This window comes from Ascaphus truei, chromosome 3 (genome assembly GCF_040206685.1).
Source record: "Ascaphus truei isolate aAscTru1 chromosome 3, aAscTru1.hap1, whole genome shotgun sequence".
NCBI lineage: Eukaryota > Metazoa > Chordata > Amphibia > Anura > Ascaphidae > Ascaphus > Ascaphus truei.
In genome coordinates, this window is record NC_134485.1 from 66,168,581 (window position 1) to 66,188,704 (window position 20,124).

At 44.7% G+C, this 20,124-nt stretch overlaps 1 protein-coding gene and 1 long non-coding RNA gene across 3 annotated transcripts in view; one reads left to right on the plus strand and one right to left on the minus strand.

Moving 5' to 3' along the window:
• Positions 1–20,124, minus strand: part of LOC142491535 (uncharacterized) — a 258,875-nt gene that overhangs the window by 79,210 nt on the left and 159,541 nt on the right. The window lies entirely within an intron of this gene.
• The window catches only part of BLMH (bleomycin hydrolase), a 51,261-nt gene continuing 44,202 nt past the window's right edge, over positions 13,066–20,124 (plus strand). Inside the window, exons 1-3 of one of the 2 annotated variants that reach the window (XM_075594213.1) lie at positions 13,066–13,216; positions 14,850–15,047; positions 16,927–17,036. In XM_075594213.1, the coding sequence (XP_075450328.1) occupies positions 13,207–13,216; positions 14,850–15,047; positions 16,927–17,036 (318 nt within the window). In that variant the 5' untranslated portion in view covers positions 13,066–13,206. Of the gene's footprint in view, positions 13,217–13,416; positions 13,867–14,849; positions 15,048–16,926; positions 17,037–20,124 lie in introns of those variants that run through there. The other variant, XM_075594214.1, reaches the window with a different exon arrangement.

A 20,124-nucleotide genomic window follows, 5' to 3' on the forward strand; every position in this document is an offset into this window, starting at 1 on the left:
TCTCTCTCTCTCTCTCTCTCCCCCTAAACACACACACACACACACTCCCCCCCCCCCTACACACCTTGGGATCGCTGTGGTCTCCGTGACACCTGAGGAAGCGGCGGGGGCCCTGCCGCACCGGGAAACCGGTAGTGCACGTCTCCCCCGGAGAGAGCCATATCCCACGGAGAGAGGGAGAAGAGGCGGGTGGCAGGCCGGGGTGTCGCCCTCGGCGGCTGTCACTGCGGGTCACCGGGTGTCAGACACGCCGGGACATGGGGGAGGCGGCAGCCTCAGCTCAGTGGCTGTCGGTGGAGGAGACCTTCCGGGTCACCGACCTGGCGGAGCTGCCACGCGAGATCGGAGTGGGGATATTTGGGGTGTCGGGGGGAGATTGGGGTGAGGGGGGGGTCACGGAGGCCGGGAGAGATTGTGGTGAGGGGGGGTCACGGAGGCCGGGAGAGATTGGGGTGAGGGGGGTCACGGAGGCCGGGAGAGATTGGGGTTGGGGGGGGGTGGCGGATGGCCCGATGGGAGGGGCTGGCAGATGGCCCGATGGGAGGGGCGACAGATGGCCCTGCAGGGGCCTGTGGCAGACAGAGGCGCGGAAGGGGCTGGCTGCCGGAAGGGGGAGGAGTGAAAGCGCTGAGGAGGGAAAGTATTGCTGAGAGGCGGGGGAGGAGCGAAGGCACTGGCTTTTTTTATTTTTTCTCCAGCGCGAGCAGGGAAAATGTAAAAAAACAAACACGTGTGCTGCTTGGGCCAATATTTACTCGCCCGGAGGTTAAATCCACTCGCCCCGGGCGTGTAAATGTATAGCATTGTCGAACACTGTATATATCTATATATATATACACACACACACACACACGGCTAAATTCAATCTCTCAGACCTGTTCAGAGTGCTAGGTCCATCCAGGCTGGGCGTGAATCTGCAGATAGAATAATGATGGGCACCAGGTACTTTTATAGTACAAACAAGAGCTTTATTCACAGCCGTTGATAATACTTGTCACGAGAGACCAGAACTTTTCACACCGGGATCACTATCACCAGACAGGACACAGTAGTAGAATAAACTAAACTTTATTCTGGCAATCCAACAAGCACACAAATAACACAATCACAGCGTAACACTCATCAACTGGAGCATGAGGGGGGAAGAATCTAGCCTCAACAAGGTGCAGGAGCCTGCTTCGGTAGGCTTGCCCTGAACTACTTTTTCGCTGTATTCTCAGTGCTATTCGACAAGTAGCACTTTCGAATAGCCCGTCAGTAGTGATGTCAGTCTCTGGGGTCTCACGCTCCAGGATCAACTCGTACTCTGATCGGCCGTGCCCCTTACATAGGCTTCGGTCTCCTATCTTTTCGCTGCAACAGAGGCAGCCGACCAATCAGAGTACAGTTCGTGATGATGCAGCCAATCGGAGGACGACTGCTCGTCCAGCTGCACCAATCAGAGGAGGGGGCCAGCCTAGGGACCCTGGATAGACCATCGGGGAGTGAGCTACTGGCGAGTGGGAAATTCGAACTGGCCAATGGGAATGGCGCCTACGGAGCTGAGACCCGGCGCCGGTTCCCCCTAGCCAGCCCCATACCCCCTGCGGGGTAGGCGCCCTACGTCTCAGCGAACAAAGGCTCTGCACCGCCAAGAACCAGTTCCCGGACCTGAGTCACAGCCCTTCCCTACTCACCATTGTCTCAGTACTCAAGCCGCTCCCAAGCTCTGCCACAAACCGGTATTTCTCCGTATACAGCTGTTAGGGAGCGCTCACCACGAACTAGACCAGACCCCGGTACTGAGGTGGGGATAATAAATACCACGCACCCACGGCAATGGGAGCAGGCCCGATAGGCGGATAGTTTGAGGGTGCCGGATGCGGGTTGGGGAAGGTAGTAGTAAAGTACTTGCCAAGTCCTTGGATGGAGCCGAGAGAGTGGTCGTAGTCCGAGAGCCAAGGTCGAGGGTAGGAGCCAGGAGGATGGTAGTTGTCCGAGAGCGAGGGTTGGAGAGATGCGAATGGTCAGAGGCAAGCCGGGGTCGAATACCAGAGGGGGTCCTAAAGCCAAGGCACAAGGTGAGACAGAGGAGACGTCACATGGGAGGATCATGAAACTATGCTCAGCCAAAGAAGGGGAGGCTGAGCAAGGCATAAATAGGCACCAGAGTCCAATGGGAGAGGAGGAGGATATCCAGCAGCGTGAGGATAGGCTGGTAGGTAATTGGAGCAGGTGAGGAGAATTTAATGTTTGCTGGGCTTGTAAGCAGTGCATGCGCTGTGTGCGTGTGTGCTGCACGGGGGCCGCCCGGCGGCATGAGTGAGGGGGCGGAGCCTAACCCCGCGCGAGTGTTAGGAGAATGCTGCGTGCGCGCTGTAATGCAGCCGGGAGTCTGTCCCGCGGGGGTTAAGGAGCGGGAGCGCCGTGCACCGGGAGCAGCCGCCTTGGATTGAGGTAGGGAGGTAACCCTCTTAGAGATAGGTGTTCCCCGATCCCTGACAGCAGCTCAGCTAAGTGAATTTCTGTCTCTGCACACGGAGAAGTACTAGAAACACAAAGGACATTGCTTGCTTACTAACTGTGCGGGGAAAACACTAACACAGGGAATAAAAGTGCTTTTTTTACAATCCCAGTTTCCCAAGACACACAGTTTCCCCCTTCCAGATATAACACAGTGATATAGCTCTCTTCTGGAAGAGGTTACACAAAACACATAACATACAGGCCAAAATGAGCCTCACAGAGGCAGCCATTACACACAGCTTTGGGGCAACCAGCTGGGCTTCACCTTTGTTATATGAGGCTGGCTGCCCTACCATCACATCTCCCCCTTCAAGATGAAAGTTCTGGGGTAGCTACCCAATCAGGTGGCTCCCCAAGCCTGAAGACTCTCGAAGTCCTTTTGTCGGGGCTGGGATCGTTCTGCCGGCAAAGTCCGTTGGCGTTGCCGTGCTCACTGCCCTCCTTGTGCTGAATTGTAAAATCAAACTCCTGAAGGGCAAGGCCCCAGCTTGTGAGGCTGGCTGCCCCTACCGTCACAGTACTCACCATACAAAAACAGACTTCACTTCAGACATTAACTGGTTGCAAATAATAGGGTTACTCTGTGCTTCTTCCCCTGGTAGTTCTCACTCCTACTCTGGGAGGTACTTATGCTTGTTTCCCTTAGTAATAGTTAGATTGGCAATATCCTGCATAGCGTCAATACAGCCCTATCTCAGTTGTGCCTATAGTGGGAATACACTCTGTTGGGGATCAGTCACTCTGTGTACTGCCTACCTTGTCCATGCATATTGGATCGTGAGTTTATGTAGGATCTTCTGGTGGGGCAGATCCAATTATGCTCCAAAGCCACTACTCTGAGAACTCCTATTAAACAATGCATATGCCTCTTCCCAAATGAGAACAATCTTGGGCCATTACTAGAGGCTCTAACTATATAGGGCATGTTCCTTAACTGAAAACAATAAATGGTGATAGGACATCCTTACTACACATACTGTAACTATACACACAACACTAGTTACATGATTCACGGTGAGGCTTCAGACTGAACTCTGGGGAACCTGTCTCTAGACCATAGGGAGGATCTATATATACCCTTCTATCTCCCTATAGTGACATCACTGGTCACAAGACATAGAAAGGAGGGGCTATCCATTTCTGCATAGTCATCCTGCATCACATGATGGGGAGGGAAGTAACCGGAGTGATACCACACTTTGATTCCTGGCTCTCTTTCTTTCTCTCCTCAGACTCCCCTGTTCTTCTCCTTGGGGACTTCCACTGCCACATTGATGACACCTCTCTCCCTTGGGGTTCCCGCTTTCTGTCTCTAACCTCTTCTTTTGGCCTTCAACAGTGGACTGCAGCCAGCACCCATAAGGGTGGCCACTACCTACAGTAGACCTGGTTTTCACTAAAAAAAATTCTCTCTCTGATTTCTCCATTTCCCCCTTCTCTCTGACCATCACCTCATCTCATTTTCTCTCTCTCGCTTCTCCTCTTCTTCATCTACCCCTCGTTTCTGCAGAAACCTGCGCTCCATTAACCTACCAGCTTTTGATTCCACTTTACGCTCCTCCCTCTCCTCTCTCAGTTCTGCTCCAGACCCTGCAGAGAATAGAAATTTCCAATCACAGAAAAAATGCCGGTGCACTGCTCATTCACAAAAAGAGATGGGATGTCATGAACAAAAAAGGTTTATTGATTAAAAAACACCAGACAAAAAAGTACTGACCAAGACACTCTTACGCGTTTCACACGCAGGGTGCTTTATCAAAGAGTTGCTGCTCCAGACCCTGACAACTTGGCCCTATCCTCCTCTCTTGATTTACATGCCCCGCTTTCTCTCTGCCGTCCTCGCCCTTTTAACCCCAGACCCTGGCTAAATTCCCACAAGTGCATGCTGCGCTCCTCCACTCGCTCCTCTGAACGCCTCTGGAAGAAATCTCACACTCGCAGACTTCCTTCAGTACAAATGTATCCTATCCTGTTTCAACTCTGCCCTCTTTCAGGCTAAACTAACCTTCTTTTCTTCACTAATCAACACGCACAAGTCTAACCAACACCAACTCTTCTCTGTCTTTGGCTCTACTCAGACCACCCTCAGCAGCCTCTTCTTCTTCCTCCATCTCACCTCAGAACTTTGCTGACTATTTGATGGAAAAGGTGGAATCCATGTCAGAACATCCCCTCTGTTTCCTCCTCCCATCCTACACCGCTTCCTAACTCTCCTCCTGCCTTCCTTGACTCTTTTTCCGCTGTCTTGAAGGAAGATGTGCCACTGTTGATCTCCTCTTCTCCCTCTACCACTTACCCTCTTGACCCCATTCTTTCCCATCTCTTAAAACCTCTTGCTCCTACTATAATGCCTACGCTCACACACATTTTTAACTCCCCTCTCTACTCTGGTACCTTTCCCTCCTCCTTCAAACATGCAACAGTTATACCATTACTCAAAAACAGCAAGCTTGACCCTACCTGTCTTTCTAACTATCGACCTGTTTCCCTCCTACCTTTTGCCTCTAAACTCCTTGAACATCTTGTATTCTCTCGCTTGCTCCATTTTCTCAACACCTATTCTCTCCTAGACCCTCTACAATCTGGCTTCTGCAGGTCATTACACTCTGCTCATATTTCTCGACCTCTCAGCATCATTTGATACTGTGGACCACCCTCTTCTCCTTCATATTCTCCATACTCTTGGTATTCGTAACAAAGCTCTATCCTGGATCTTCTCTTACCTCTCCCATCGTACTTTCAGTGTCTCTTTTGCAAACACCTCCTCCTCTATCGATCTCTCTGTGGGGGTACCCCAGGGCTCTGTCCTGGGACCTCTTCTCTTTTCTCTGTACACACGTTCTCTAGGTGACCTAATTACATCTCTTGGGTTTAAATATCACCTCTATGCTGATGACACACAAATTTACTTTTCAACCCCTGGCTTTACATCTGCTGTACAGACCAACGTTTCTGAATGTCTCTCTGCGATATCTTCCTGGATGGCCCTCCTCCGACTTAAACGTAACATGGCAAAAACAGAGCTCCTAATACTTCCTCCCAAACCTGGCCCTACTACCTCCTTCCACATTATTGTTGGAAGTACCATCATTCACCCAGTAGCCCAAGCACGCTGCCTAGGGGTCACACTCGACTCCTCTCTCACATTCAAAACTTATCTTAAACCTTTCGCTTTTTCCTCCGCAATATTACAAAGATACGCCCTTTCCTCTGTTGCTCGACTGCTACAACTCTGACACAGGCCCTCATTCTCTCCTGTCTCGATTACTGTAACCTCCTGCTGTCCGGCCTTCCTGCCTCTCACCTGTCTCCCATACAATCTATCCTAAATGCTGATGCCAGAATCACTACCCTTTCCTAAATCTGTCTCAGCGTCTCACCTGCTGAAATCACTCTCCTGGCTTTCTATCAAATCCTGCACCTCGCACTCAATTCTCCTCCTCACTTTTAAAGCCTTACACTCTTCTGCCCCTCCTTACATATCACGCCCTAATTTTTCGCTATGTACCATCCCGACTGTTGCCTTCTGCTCAAGGATGTCTTCTCTCTACCCCTTTTGTTTCTAAAGCCTTCTCCTGCCTTAAACCTTTCTCACTGACTGCCCCACACCTCTGGAACGCCCTTCCCCTCAATACCCGACTAGCACTCTCTCTATCCACCTTTAAGACCCACCTTACGACACACTTGCTTAAAGAAGCATAGGAGTAGCACCGTGGGTAATACTATACACGATACATAAAGCTTAGCTTCCTGCAGACGCACTTACCAGAATGCCCTCATACTGTCTCTCTACATTCTTCCTACCTACCAATTAGATTGTAAGCTCTTTGGAGCAGGGACTCCTCTTCCTAAATGTTACTTTTATGTCTGAAGCATTTATTCCCATGATGTGTGATTTGTATTATTTGTTATTTATATGATTGTCACGTGTATTACTACTGTGAAGCGCTATGTACATTAATGGCGCTATATAAATAAAGACAAACATACATACAGTTAACCCATTAAGGTTGCTAACCCCTTACACTAAATAGTAGTCCCCAAAGGGTGGCACTACACTTGTCTATACATTACTTGAAAACATTTAATTAGTGCTTCGTATAATATCAATAAACATATATACATACAAAGATGTTTAGGTAGGTTAAAAACAAACATATACAGTCATTTGAAAAAGAAAGTACACCCTCTTTGAATTCCATGGTTTTACATATCAGGACATAATCACAATCATCTGTTCCTTAGCAGGTCTTAAAATTAGGTAAATACAACCTCAGATGAACAACAACACATGACATATTACACCTTGTCATGATTTATTTAACAAAAATAAAACCAAAATGGAGAAGCTATGTGTGAAAAACTAAGTACACCCTTACTGCTTCCGTAGGAAGTAAGATGCTAAGTAGCAGACAGGTGTTGCTAATGAAATGCCCTTGATTAATTGATCATCAGCAAGTGTGACCACCTCTATAAAAGCCGAAATTTTAGCTGTTTGCTGGTCTGGAGCATTCAGGTGTGTGTTAACACAATGCCAAGGAGGAAAGATATCAGCAATGATCTTAGAGAAGCAATTGTTGCTGTCATCAATCTGGGAAGGGTTATAAGGCCATTTCCAAACAATTTAAAGTCTATCATTCTACAGTGAGAAAGGTTATTCAAAAGTGGAAAACATTGAAGACAGTTGCCAATCTTCCCAGGAATGGACGTCCCAGCAAATTCAATCCAAGGTCAGACCGTGCAATGCTCAGAGAAATTGCAAAAAACCCAAGAGTTACATCTCAGACTCTACAGGCCTCAGTTAGCATGTTAAATGTTAAAGTTCATGACTACAATTAGAAAAAGACTGAACAAGTATGGTTTGTTTGGAAGGGTTGCCAGGAGAAAGCCTCTTCTCTCTAAAAAAAACATGGCAGCACAGCTTAGGTTTGCAAAGTTGCATCTGAACAAACCACAAGACTTATGGAACAATGTCCTTTGGACAGACGAGACCAAAGTGGAGATGTTTGGCCATAATGCACAGCGCCATGTTTGGCGAAAACCAAACACAGCATATCAGCACAAACACCTCATACCAACTGTCAAGTACGGTGATGGAAGGGTGATGATTTGGGCTTGTTTTGCAGCCACAGGACCTGGGAACCTTGAAGTTGTTGAGTTGACCATGAACTCCTCTGTATACCAAAGTATTTTAGAGTCAAATGTGAGGCCATCTGTCCGACAGCTATAGCTTGGCGAAATTGGGTCATACAACAGGACAATGATCCCAAGCACACCAGCACATCTACAACAGAATAGCTGAAAAAGAAAAGAATCAAGGTGTTGCAATGGCCCAATCAAAGTCCAGACCTCAACCCGATTGAAATACTGTGACGGGACCTTAAGAGAGCTGTGCATAAACAAATGCCCGCAAACCTCAATGAACTGAAGCAACGTTGTAAAGAAGAGTGGGCCAAAATTCCTCCACAACGATGTGAGAGACTGAAAAAGTCATACAGAAAACTATTACTTCAAGTTATTGCTGCTAAAGGTGGTTCTTCAAGCTATTGAATCATAAGGTATACTTAGTTTTTCACACATGGCTTCTATAAGTCATGACACGGTGTAATATGTCATGTGTTGTTGTTCATCTGAGGTTGTATTTACCTAATTTTAAGACCTGCTAAGGAACAGATGATTGTTAATATGTCCTGATATGTAAAACCATAGAATTCAAAGATGGTGTACTTTCTTTTTCACGACTGTAAGTACTGTACAACAGACAGATAGTAGTAGTGTTACTTTAGGATGATTTGTATAATTTAATTTATAGGTGTGTTGTGCCCTCTGGTGGACATTACATGTTACTGTAACAACAGGAGCACCAAACATCAGGAAGCATCTTCCCTTCAGTACAGTGTAATTAATATAATAATAGTTAATAAATAATACAAATGCAGCGCTGTACAAAGAATTTAGGCACAATGCGTCCCAGACCCGTAGAGCTAACAATCGAATGTTTGTGTATGCCTGAGGGAGATAAGGTGACTTGCCCAAGGTCACAAGGATCGGACACTGGGATTTGAACCCGGCTCCCCAGGTTTATACCTGACATGCAGCAGTTTTTGATTTGGGGAATGTCAAAAGAAGGTTAGAGAGGAGATATTTAACAGGCAGAATATAATCCGATGCATATAACCGTCTCTTTTTTATCACTTACTCTCTTCTAACTGCGCCAATAAATCTGCTAAGTTTAAGGCTGCGGCCAGGCAGGGAGCGAGCGCGGTGACGTCACGCTCCCTGCTTGGCCGGGAGATTTGTGGCCGGCTAGGTGGGGGGGGGGGGGGGGAGGGAAAGGGGTGATTTGGGGGGCGTGGCCATGACGTCACGGTGCTGGTTCACCCTCATTGGGCGAACCGCTCGTGACGCGCGAGCGAGAGACAAGCAGCTAAGCGTCGAGCAGACGCTTGCTCACGCTGGCCACACACGTTAGTTACATAGTTACATAGTAGATGAGGTTGAAAAAAGACGTACGTCCATCAAGTTCAACCTATGCTAAATTTAGACAACAGATACTTTATCCTATATCTATACTTATTGATCCAGAGGAAGGCAAACAAAAACCCCATTAAGGGGAAAAATTAATTCCTCCCTGACTCCAAGAATTGGCAATCGGATTAATCCCTGGATCAACATCCTTCCCATGTATACTTATTTGGTATATCCCTGTATACCTTTCCCATCTAAAAAGATGTCCAACCTTTTTTTGAACAAATCTATTGTATATGCCATCACAGTCTCCATGGGTAATGAATTCCACATTTTAACTGCCCTTACTGTAAAGAACCCTTTCCTTTGTTGCTGGTGAAATTTCCTTTCCTCCAACCTTAAGGGATGGCCCCCGAGTCCTTTGTACTGCCCGTGGGATGAATAGTTCTTTTGAAAGCTCCTTGTATTGTCCCTGATATGGAGGTTGTGGCTTCCTCCTGTGGCGCTACTATTGAACTTGATTCTTCCCTGGTAAACACAGAGGCAAAGAATTTGTTTAATACCTCTGCTTTTTCCTTATCTCCAATAATCTGCCTACCCATCTCACACTGAAAGGGTCCTATATTTTCTTTTCTCATTTTTTTGTTATTAAGGTACTTAAAGAACTTTTTAGGGTTAACCTTACTTTCTATTGCAATACTTTTTTCATTATCCATTTTTGCTAATTTAATTGCCCTTTTGCAATTTTTGTTACATTCCTTATAATTCTGATACGATGTCTCTGTCCCTTCTGACTTAAAGAATCTAAACGCCTTCCTCTTCTTGTCCATTTCCTCCCCTACCTGTTTATTTAGCCACATTGGTTTTGACTTATTTCTTTTATACTTATTACCCAAGGGTATACACTGATAAGTGTGCTTTTCTAACAATGTTTTAAAGACTGCCCATTTATCTTCTACATTTTTCCCTGCAAAAACATCATCCCATTGTATTACTACTAGATTAGAACTCAGTTTATTAAAATCTGCCTTTCTAAAGTTTAAAGTCTTTGTTGAACCCAAGTAATCTGTTTTTTGATAATTTATTTCAAATGAGACCATGTTATGATCACTGTTACCCAAATGTTCCAGGACTTAAATATTTGTTATTACTTCTACATTGTTTGATATGACCAAATCCAGAACTGCCCCACTCCTGGTTGGTTCCTCAATAATTTGGGTCATATAATTATCTTTAAGCACCCCCAAAAACCTGTTTCCTTTTGTTGTAACGCTAATCTCATTGCCCCAGTCTATGTCTGGATAATTAAAATCCCCCATTATGCAAACATGACCCAGTTTTGATGCCTTCTCCATTTGCAAATGTGTTTTAGCTTCCTCAATCTCACAGATATTTGGTGGTTTATAGCATATTCCCACAAACATTTTCTTTATACTTTTACCTCCACTGCTAATTTCTATCCACAAGGTCTCTACATTTTCATCATTCCCTTCATAGACATCATCCCTTATAATAGGTTTTAGATCTGGTTTAACATATAGACATACTCCACCTCCCCTTCTATTTGTTCGATCCTTCCGAAAAAGAGAATACCCCTTTAAATTAACTGTCCAGTCATGAGTTTCATCCCACCATGTTTCTGTAATGCCAATGATATCATACTGCTCCCTTGTAGCTATTAATTCAAGCTCCCCCATTTTATCTGTCAGGCTTCTTGCATTAGCAAGCATGCATTTAAGTTTTTTTTCAGCCTGTACTATTATCTTATCTGCTCCTTCCTTTCTGCTCCCACTTGGTTTAGTCTTTAGAAGTTTTCTAGTATTATCTCTATTTACTATCGGTATCTCACTGCTTGTCAAACTTGTACTTGCCCCCATTCTACCTCCATACCACCTTGTATCCTCATCTATTCAATTTAGTTCATTATCTGTTTCATTCCCCTCCCCCCTCCATCCTAGTTTAAAATCTCCTCCAACCTTTTTAGAATTCTCCCCCCTAGCACAGAAGATCCCTCTTCATTGAGGTGCAATCCGTCCCTAGAATATAGATGGCACCTTTCAGAAAAGGAGTCCCAGTGCTCTAAAAACCCAAACCCCTCCTTCCTACACCATTTTCTTAGCCATGCATTAACCTCCCTGATCTCTGACTGTCTCCCTGCGGTAGCGCATGGCACTGGTAGTATTTCAGAAAATACTACCTTGGAGGTCTTTCCTTAAGCTTTTGGCCTAGATCCCTGTAATCATTTTTTAGGACCCTCCATCTTTCTCTAACTTTGTCATTGATGCCAACATGTACCAAGACCGCCGGGTCAATCCCAGCCACCCCAACAATCTGTCTACCCGATCCGCAATGTGCCGAACCCGAGCACCCGGGAGACAACAAACTGTTCGGTTCATGCGGTCCCAGCAACAGATTGCCCTATCTACCTTCCTAATAATGGAGTCCCCTACCACCACAATCTTTCTTTGCATCTGAGCATCCTGAGTCCCCACTGTGCTGGAGGAACTATTCCCCTGGCTGCTAGAGGAATTAGTCTCCCCCAGCCTTGCCATTTCTGCCCCAACATTCCCAATATCTTCACTCAACATGGCAAATCTATTGGGATTTGTCAGCTCAAAAACGACCTGCCTCTCCCTATTGCCCCTGCTTCCCCTTCTAACTGTCACCCAGCTACCTACCTGCTCCTCACTAACAGCAACTAAGCTACCTACCTGCTCCTCACTAAAAGCGCCACCATCTGCACCACTAGTCGAAGCAAGGGCCTGCTCAGTGAGCTCTAATTCCCTTTCAAGATTGCCAATGTCCCTCAATATTGCAAGTTTCCTCTTCAGATCAGCAATCTCTGATTCTAAAGAGACCACCTGCTCACACTTCTCACAGCGGTATGCTCCTTGGAACAGCTGCTCCAAGTGCACATACATGTGGCAAGATGTGCATTGAGTGGCATTTTCAATCCTGCTCATTCTAGCAACTATGAAGTTTAGAAGTACTAACAGTAAACTGTACTTCAATAAATTATACCTTGTTTAACTGCTTCTGGTTCTAACTGCACACACTTTAACCAACCAGCACTTCAATCAACCACACAGATCAATCAGTACACGCAAGCCTCAATGTGTTTCATAGCAGCCAGCGTGAGCGCGCTCGCCCGCCCGCTCAGTGCCTCCCAGGCAGGGAATTGGCGCGCTGGCATTCGTGCACTGCGCCCTGCTCGACTGAGAGATTTGTGGTCGGCTAGGCGCCCTCTCACCTGGAGCGCGGCAACGACGTCACAGAGCTGGTTCGCCCTCATTCACGTGACGCGCTTGCGAGCAGCAAAATCAAATTTGCTTGCTCTAAGCGCAGAGCGGGCGCAGGCACTTGCTCACGCTGGCCACACACATTGCCGCAATCTGTTTCATCGCGGCCAGCGTGAGCGCGCCCGCCCGCTCAGCGCCATCCTGGACGAGGCTTTAGGTGGTGTAACTTTCTGGCACCCAACACCTGGTGTATGAAACGGCTTCTTACATTTGTTGCAACTCCAACAAATGGAGTCAAAACTAACGGTCTCTGCTCCCAAACTGCCTTGGAAATGCATCTCGCCTCTTGATTGCTCTGTGCCCTAGACCCCAATATAACATTGTAAGCTCTGTGGGGTAAGGACTCATCTTCTTGCCCGTCACTGATCACTGAGTTAGTCCCTGGCTTGGTGGCCATTTTAAATTCCCTTCAAGTATATGTCAGCGGGTAATTGATACCCTGAGCTTCCAGGGGTTCAGCCCTATTCTGGGGAACCCCAGATACAGAGAATAATGATGTCATTGTTATAGGGGGCGTACAGCAGATGTAACCCCTTCACTGCCAAGTGGGGCCTGCAGGGCATATCTAAACAACTTTGAAGGCCGCTCTGGCAGCAAGGGGGTTAATAGGATTCCCTTCAGTTGCTATAGTAACTACCACTGCTTTCCTTAATGTCCCTTCTATGATCAGCTCCACCTGCAGCAGTGCAGAGGTTAATCCAGTCACGTGTGACACGCGCTCATTCATGCCCCGCCCCCTTAATTACAAGCGGCAGCCCACGTGACATAGCCCCGCCCCTGTCCTGCATTCCTCGCCAACAGCAGACTGATGACGACTTCCGCTGGCAGCCCCCGGAAGTTAACAGGTTTCAGTTGGAGGTGCCGGCTCGGGGCGGAAGAATCAGTGTGAGCGGTGCTGCTGCGGCTGCTGTCGGTGTTATCTCAGGAACTGACCATGGTTGGGGGTGAGGAGGAGTAACTATAATAACGGTGGCTGCAGGGTGCTCCGGGGTGTGCGCGAACCGTTCTTTAGTTCGGGCTGCTGAGTCACGGGCGGGGCTTGACTCGGAGGGGCGGGGCCTGACTCGGAGGGGCGGGGTCTAACGTGTAGGGGCAGGGCCTGACTTGGAGGGACGGGGCTATTGTAAGGGAATAGGGTCTAATTTAGAGTGTATTGGTGTGGTGCTATAGGCATGCAGCCGGGTATTGGGGGGTGCTATAGGCATGTAGCAGGGTATTGTTTTTTTTTTTACTTTACCTCTCATTTACTGCTGAGGCTAGTAGTGTCTAGGGCCATAATGTACACTACGTTACTCCATGTGCCGGAATCAAAACACTCTGATTTATTTCTTTCAGATTCGGTATAGATATTTTAGAATTGAATGGGTTTGGATATTTAATATTGTTGTATACAGCTGAGTAAGGAATAATTACCCCAGATCAGATAAGACTAGGTGGCAGTGGAGTGGTCCACAACCATACCATGTTTGAATTATGTAATTCATATGAAAACAAATGCTTGATTATTATTTTGTATCTGGCTGTGTCCCTCTGAACCTACTACGGCAACAAATCTGTGGATTTGAGGCTTAATTGCAGCAACCAGGTCCACAAAGTAAGTTATGGTGTGTAAAAGCTGTTGGGTAAAGTCAATGTTGTAGATAGTCACTGCTCCCTTAAACTGCTCACCGGTAGGCCACGGACCGGCTGCGGGGGTAGCGAGGACACCGGTAGGGTAAGGGCAGCAGTCTGTGTAATTTTGAGCTTACAAGTGGCATGCCCGCGGACATGCCACTTTGTACCTCTAGCACTTGATCTGCATTCTAGCCCCCGTTCCGGTATTTAGTCCCTATACGCTACCCCTTTTATTTTATTCATTACCTTAATACATTTGCAGTGAGACCCCTTCCCTTGTGGACTTTGGCATTGGTTGTAGGTATTGCCAATTACCTACACATGGTTTTGTTAGCATCGGATTCATTGGGGTTTATTCCCCATTTTTTTTTCTGTAAAAGCTGTTACTCGGCAGGCTTGTAGGGGTCGATGTTAAAATAAATAAGAAGCAAAAGGTGACACTTTGTGCTAATTTGCATGTCATTACCCAGAATCCCTGGCTGTAGTGGAAGCATTGTATGCTAAGAGATAGTGGGGAAAGGTTTATGGACCTGTGAGATGTTTTGACTTTGTAAACATTTTTTATTTAGGTTTAATTGTTGGAAATTACAGCCTAATCTCGCGCTTCACTTTATTTAACCAGCTTTGTCCCATCCCTTTTATACTCTTTAATATCATCACTTATTTTGCTCTTTCTGCGGCGCTCCTTTATTTCACTATTCCCACGTGCCTGGTGGGGAATAAAGAAACTCGGGTTTTAACATTTAAATTAGTGGTGAAGACAAAGTAATTTTAAACTGAAAATGATAGTAATAACTAATTTCAAGGCACTAGCTGCAGTTTGACAAATATATAGCAAAGCAAGAAAACTTGCTTTTCAGGAAATGTCAAACCATTTGTATTTTTTTTAAAGGGCCTGTCTTATCTTGAGTTATATTTTCCTCCTTTCACATTAATCTTAAAGGGTTTTTTTTTTTTTTCCAGGTCTAAGTTTGGAGAAAACTGCATCCTTTAGCAAAAAGCTGAAGTGTGAACCGCAGTTCCTGCTGGCTCAGAATGTCGCTACGTGTACTGATCCTTTGGAGGTGTGTCTGCACAGGCAGGCAGTGCAGGACACTGTCCATGTCTTCCAGCACACCATCCCCGCCGAGGGCAAGCCCATCACCAACCAGAAAAACTCAGGTGCGGCCTGCCTACTGCACAAAACACACTGACACCCACATTTGCTAAATGGATTTAAGATTTGGCCCATCTTAGTGCCAATTCCAGTAAATTGCCTTTTAAAGCACCAATCCACATTGATCATAGTTGTATTTGCATTTTATTTTTACTTCCTTTTAAGAACTCTCGATTTTACCCTTTCCAAAGCTCTTCGTACAGGAGATACTGTAGTTTGAAAGATTTGAAGTGTCCGGGAGGTTAAAAGGAAGGTTTCCCAAGACATCATTAGTCTAAAGGTTTTTATGGTAACCTCAGAAGATAGAAGTAAAAGAAAATGAGAGAGATATATCTATATATATATATATATATATATATATATATATATATATATATCTATATCTATCCTCATTCATGTGTAGAATTGACTACTCCTCCCGCATGTCACTTGTAAATGCACTAGACTAGCCCCAGCCTGCTTGGAATAAGGTGGGCAATTTTATCATATATTAAGATGAAACACGGTTACTTGTAATTACATTCTGCTGACAAGAATCTCTTGGGACATTGCAAAACTATATATATATATTTATTAGTTCAGGCCATGACAATAACATGAGTAAAACCTACTATATATAGGCTTCTGAGGGGATTGTTACTTTGAGAGAGCAGGCATATACAAATGGAGCCACTTGTCCATGTAATTTAATTCCTTTAGAAAGATTCAGTCGCTGAGTCCTGTAAGGCCTTGGATATAGTGCAGGCGGGCGAAACGAAGCGCATGTCGTCTGAGCGATCTGTGGACTCTGATTCGCTGGCGGAGGCGTGGCCTTGATGTCACCTGTCTGGTTCGCCCTCATTGGCTGAACCGCTCACGTGATGAGGCTGTCGCACGAAAAACAAAAATTATTTTGTGTCTTCAAAATTCTGTCGCGCTTCCTCGTGCGCACTATGGCCGGCCAGATAGAGGTACTGCATTTTGTTCGCGCTGCGCACGCACCTATGAATTCAGGCTGATCAGATACTTGTATTCCTTCACTTGGCTAAGGATGGAATCATAATTACTTTGAAAACAAAGTGTTCTTACAAAACAGATTAGCCAAAGCATTTGGTTATCACTTGACCCTTACATTTCAAGATAAGGGCCTTGTGGTGCTGCTTTCAGATGGCTTTTTTTTTTGTGTTGCTGCATTGACTACAAAATGTACTGTAAGAATCATTAAACCTGTTATTATGGTAGTTAAGAATCGCTTCATATCAGTCTACAGTGCCCTCTGCATTCGGGTATGTTCAGGACATGTACAGTTTTGCAATGTCCCAAAAGATTCTTGTCAGCAGAATGTAATTACAAGTAACCGTGTTTCATCTTAATATATGATAATATATGATAAAATTACCCACCTTATTCCAAGCAGGCTGGGGCTAGTCTAGTGCATTTACAAGTGACATGCGGGAGGAGTAGTCAATTCTACACATGAATGAGGATGAGTTAAGAAATAGTTGAGTTACAGAAGACAACTCACAAAACAACGGTCTGAACTGTACAATTTGTAATACCAATTGACACACAAACAGAACTAGACTGGCCGCAGGTACTAATGAGCAAAAGAAAAGCTTTTAAGTTACCAATGTTTCAGCCCACTCGTGGGACCTTACTGAAGTATGGGCAACATTAAAGCACTATTTTATTTAGAAGGCATGGTTTCCCAGTACAGAACACAGTCTGTCCTACACAGCGTTGAGATCCACAATATTCCATACATTTTTATTAGAGATTATTTCTGTGCTTTGTGTAACTACGAGGTTGGAACCCTAGGCATTTTTGTTTAGAAGTTTCTGTTTATGTATATTTTATACACAAATGTTTTTGTTTTTATTTCATGCAACCCGTTGTGTCCTGCAGGGAGGTGCTGGATATTTTCCATTCTGAACGTCATGCGGCTCCCTTTTGTGAAGAAGTTTAACATTGAGGAGTTTGAGTTCAGCCAGTCCTATTTATTTTTCTGGGACAAGGTATGTTTTAATGGTGACAAATACAGCTGAGGCACAACTAGTCGCCTATTTATTTTATTCTGCTCTCTGGGCATGTACAGCTCAAATATATTTATAATCCTAGTGTTAACAAAGATAACTTAAATTAGCGCTAGACCAAATGTGTATATGTGCAGTGCATATAAACGTGTGCTGAAGCTGCCTGGTGATTCTACTAAGGGTGCAATCTCAAGTGAACCCTAAAAACAATATAATAATACAAAAGTGGAATAAATACCTGGCGCATACAAATGGTGATAATATTAACAATACATTATATAATTATTAATAAAGGATATATCAGTGAAGTGAAGTCTTTTTCAAAGTCTATAAGTGAAGTCTTTTTCAAAGTCTATGAGTGAAATGGACTCTGTCCTTGACTTGGGTAGAATAAAGTCACTCTCCTGCAGCAAGTTATATTCCTATTGATTGAGACAAGAACAGAGACACCACATTGCGCAGTATTGACTTAACAGCAAATTAAGTTCTCCCTTGTATGCCTCTAAATGAAATGCCCACTTACTAGATATAAAGTGGGTCTCATGCAGTTGAGAGAATCTGTATCCTTGTTTCTTCAAATCCAGACGTTCACAGGTTAACCCGAACCCCACGTGTTGATTCTGTCTCTCCTGGATCCTTGAAGAAACCCCGTCTCTGGAAAGTGCTTTCTCCTTCTGTGCTGCTCTCCTGTATGTGCCTCCAGCATAGGGGTATACAAAAGACAGAGGATTGCGCAATACAGTAAAAAAAACTTTAATGACGCATCCTAGCTAGCTGCAGAAATATACTCACAAGTTCCGTGAGTTTAAAAACAATTCAAACGCCCGACCCGGCTGTCCCACAGCACACCCCAGTCTCTGTCAGCTCCTGCCTCTGGTCGCGTGTGTTTCGCGCTATCCAGACTTGCGCGTGCTGACGTCACAGTTCAGTGAACTGACCGGAGAGTGGATGAGAGTCCTGATTGACGTTCACTTTAGGCTCCTCCCTACGCGTTTCGTGACGGGGAACGTCACTTCGTCAGGGGATTGTGGAGCCTATGCAATCCCTTGTACTTATATAGCTCGTTCTTAACACTTTGTGGGTCGGAACTTACTTAACAATTAAACAATTAAAAACAACACAGATGCATTTACTGCTGATTTGATTGCAGTGGGGTAGAAAAACATCTTAGTGAATTACATTGCCAATAGAATTCAAATACATTATCATAACTCATATACAGTCTGATGATTATGTTGATTTGATATACAATTAATATGACAAATGATGTTACAAATCAAATGATGTTACAAATAAAAGGAGGAACAGGTTTTTTTAAAACAATAAATTATAATCTTAGAAGGTAAACAGTTATGAGTAATCTGACCTCTACAGTATGTGAATGAGTGAGGGAGCCCTCATAGGAATGAAGCTAGATCAAAGTCTATATTTAGACCTTTGGGGGAGAGCGTTTTTAAAGTGTAGATCCAGAAGCTCTCTTGCTGAGATACCTTCTGTAATCTATCTCCTCCTCTGATCCCCACTCTTGGGCTATCTATCCCTATGCACGTAAGACCCTCTGGTAACATGTTATGGTGTATCTTAAAATGGTTTGAAACACTATGTGTCTCCAAACCCTTTTTGATGTTATACACATGTTCCGCGAATCTTCTCTTAAGGGGTCTTCCCGTTCTCCCCACATATTGTAGGCCACAGGGGCACTCTAAAAGATACACACAAAAGCTTGTTTTACAAGTAATATGACTTTGGATAATATAACTTTTTCCAGTCACTTTGGATGTAAATCCTTTACATTTATGTCCAAAACTACAGCCTATACATTTTTTGCAAGGATAGTAACCCTTAAGATCTCCCAACCACATATTAGGACCCGATCCCTGGTTCTTTTTTGGGCAGCTTGGAGCTAGTTGTGATTTTAAATTCTGGGATTTTTTGTAAACAATTTGTGGTTTACTTGGTAAAATGGATTTAAGGACAGGATCCCTTTGTAGAATCCCCCAATGCTTGTTTAACACTTTTACAATGCCTTGAGACATCCCATTGTACTGTGTGATAAATGGTACTGGTGCATAATGCGATAAAAAATGCGAATGACACAGATAGAATGGCCTTGATAAAACCTAAGATAAAGAACCCAGTGAACTCTGATAAAATGTTCATCCCATTTATTACACAATATAATGGGATGTCTCAAGGCATTGTAAAAGTGTTAAACAAGCATTGGGGGATTCTACAAAGGGATCCTGTCCTTAAGTCCATTTTACCAAGTAAACCACAAATTGTTTACAAAAAATCCCAGAATTTAAAATCACAACTAGCTCCAAGCTGCCCAAAAAAGAACCAGGGATCGGGTCCTAATATGTGGTTGGGAGATCTTAAGGGTTACTATCCTTGCAAAAAATGTATAGGCTGTAGTTTTGGACATAAAAATATAAAGGATTTACATCCAAAGTGACTGGAAAAAGTTATATTATCCAAAGTCATATTACTTGTAAAACAAGCTTTTGTGTGTATCTTTTAGAGTGCCCCTGTGGCCTACAATATGTGGGGAGAACGGGAAGACCCCTTAAGAGAAGATTCGCGGAACATGTGTATAACATCAAAAAGGGTTTGGAGACACATAGGGGCCTATGCAGAGAGCAGCGCTATTTCGAAATTCGCCATTTTTTGGAGAAAATCGCGCAGAAAGCAGCAGAAAATGGCGAGTTCCGAAAAACGCGCCAATTTTTCTTTTCTATTTGTAAAACTCGCCTCGCGGCTGGCGAGAACCTCAATCTCGCCAGTTTTAAAAATATCCGTATGCAGAGAGGCGCGAACGGCATCTAGCGGCTGTTCGCGCCAATAAAATGGCGCGATTGTCTCCGTTTTGCCTCGCCAAAAAAAACTGCCGCTCGCGGCCATTGCAAAGGGAGAAAAAAAAGGCGCGAATTTGTTTTAACACATTTCTGAAGCGCGCATCTCGCCAATTTAAACTCGCCACACGCATCCATGTTAAACATAGCAGAATTCGCACTTTTCTGCATATGGAGATTAAAACTCTCCAAAAAAGCTACTTTTTAATAAATTCGCC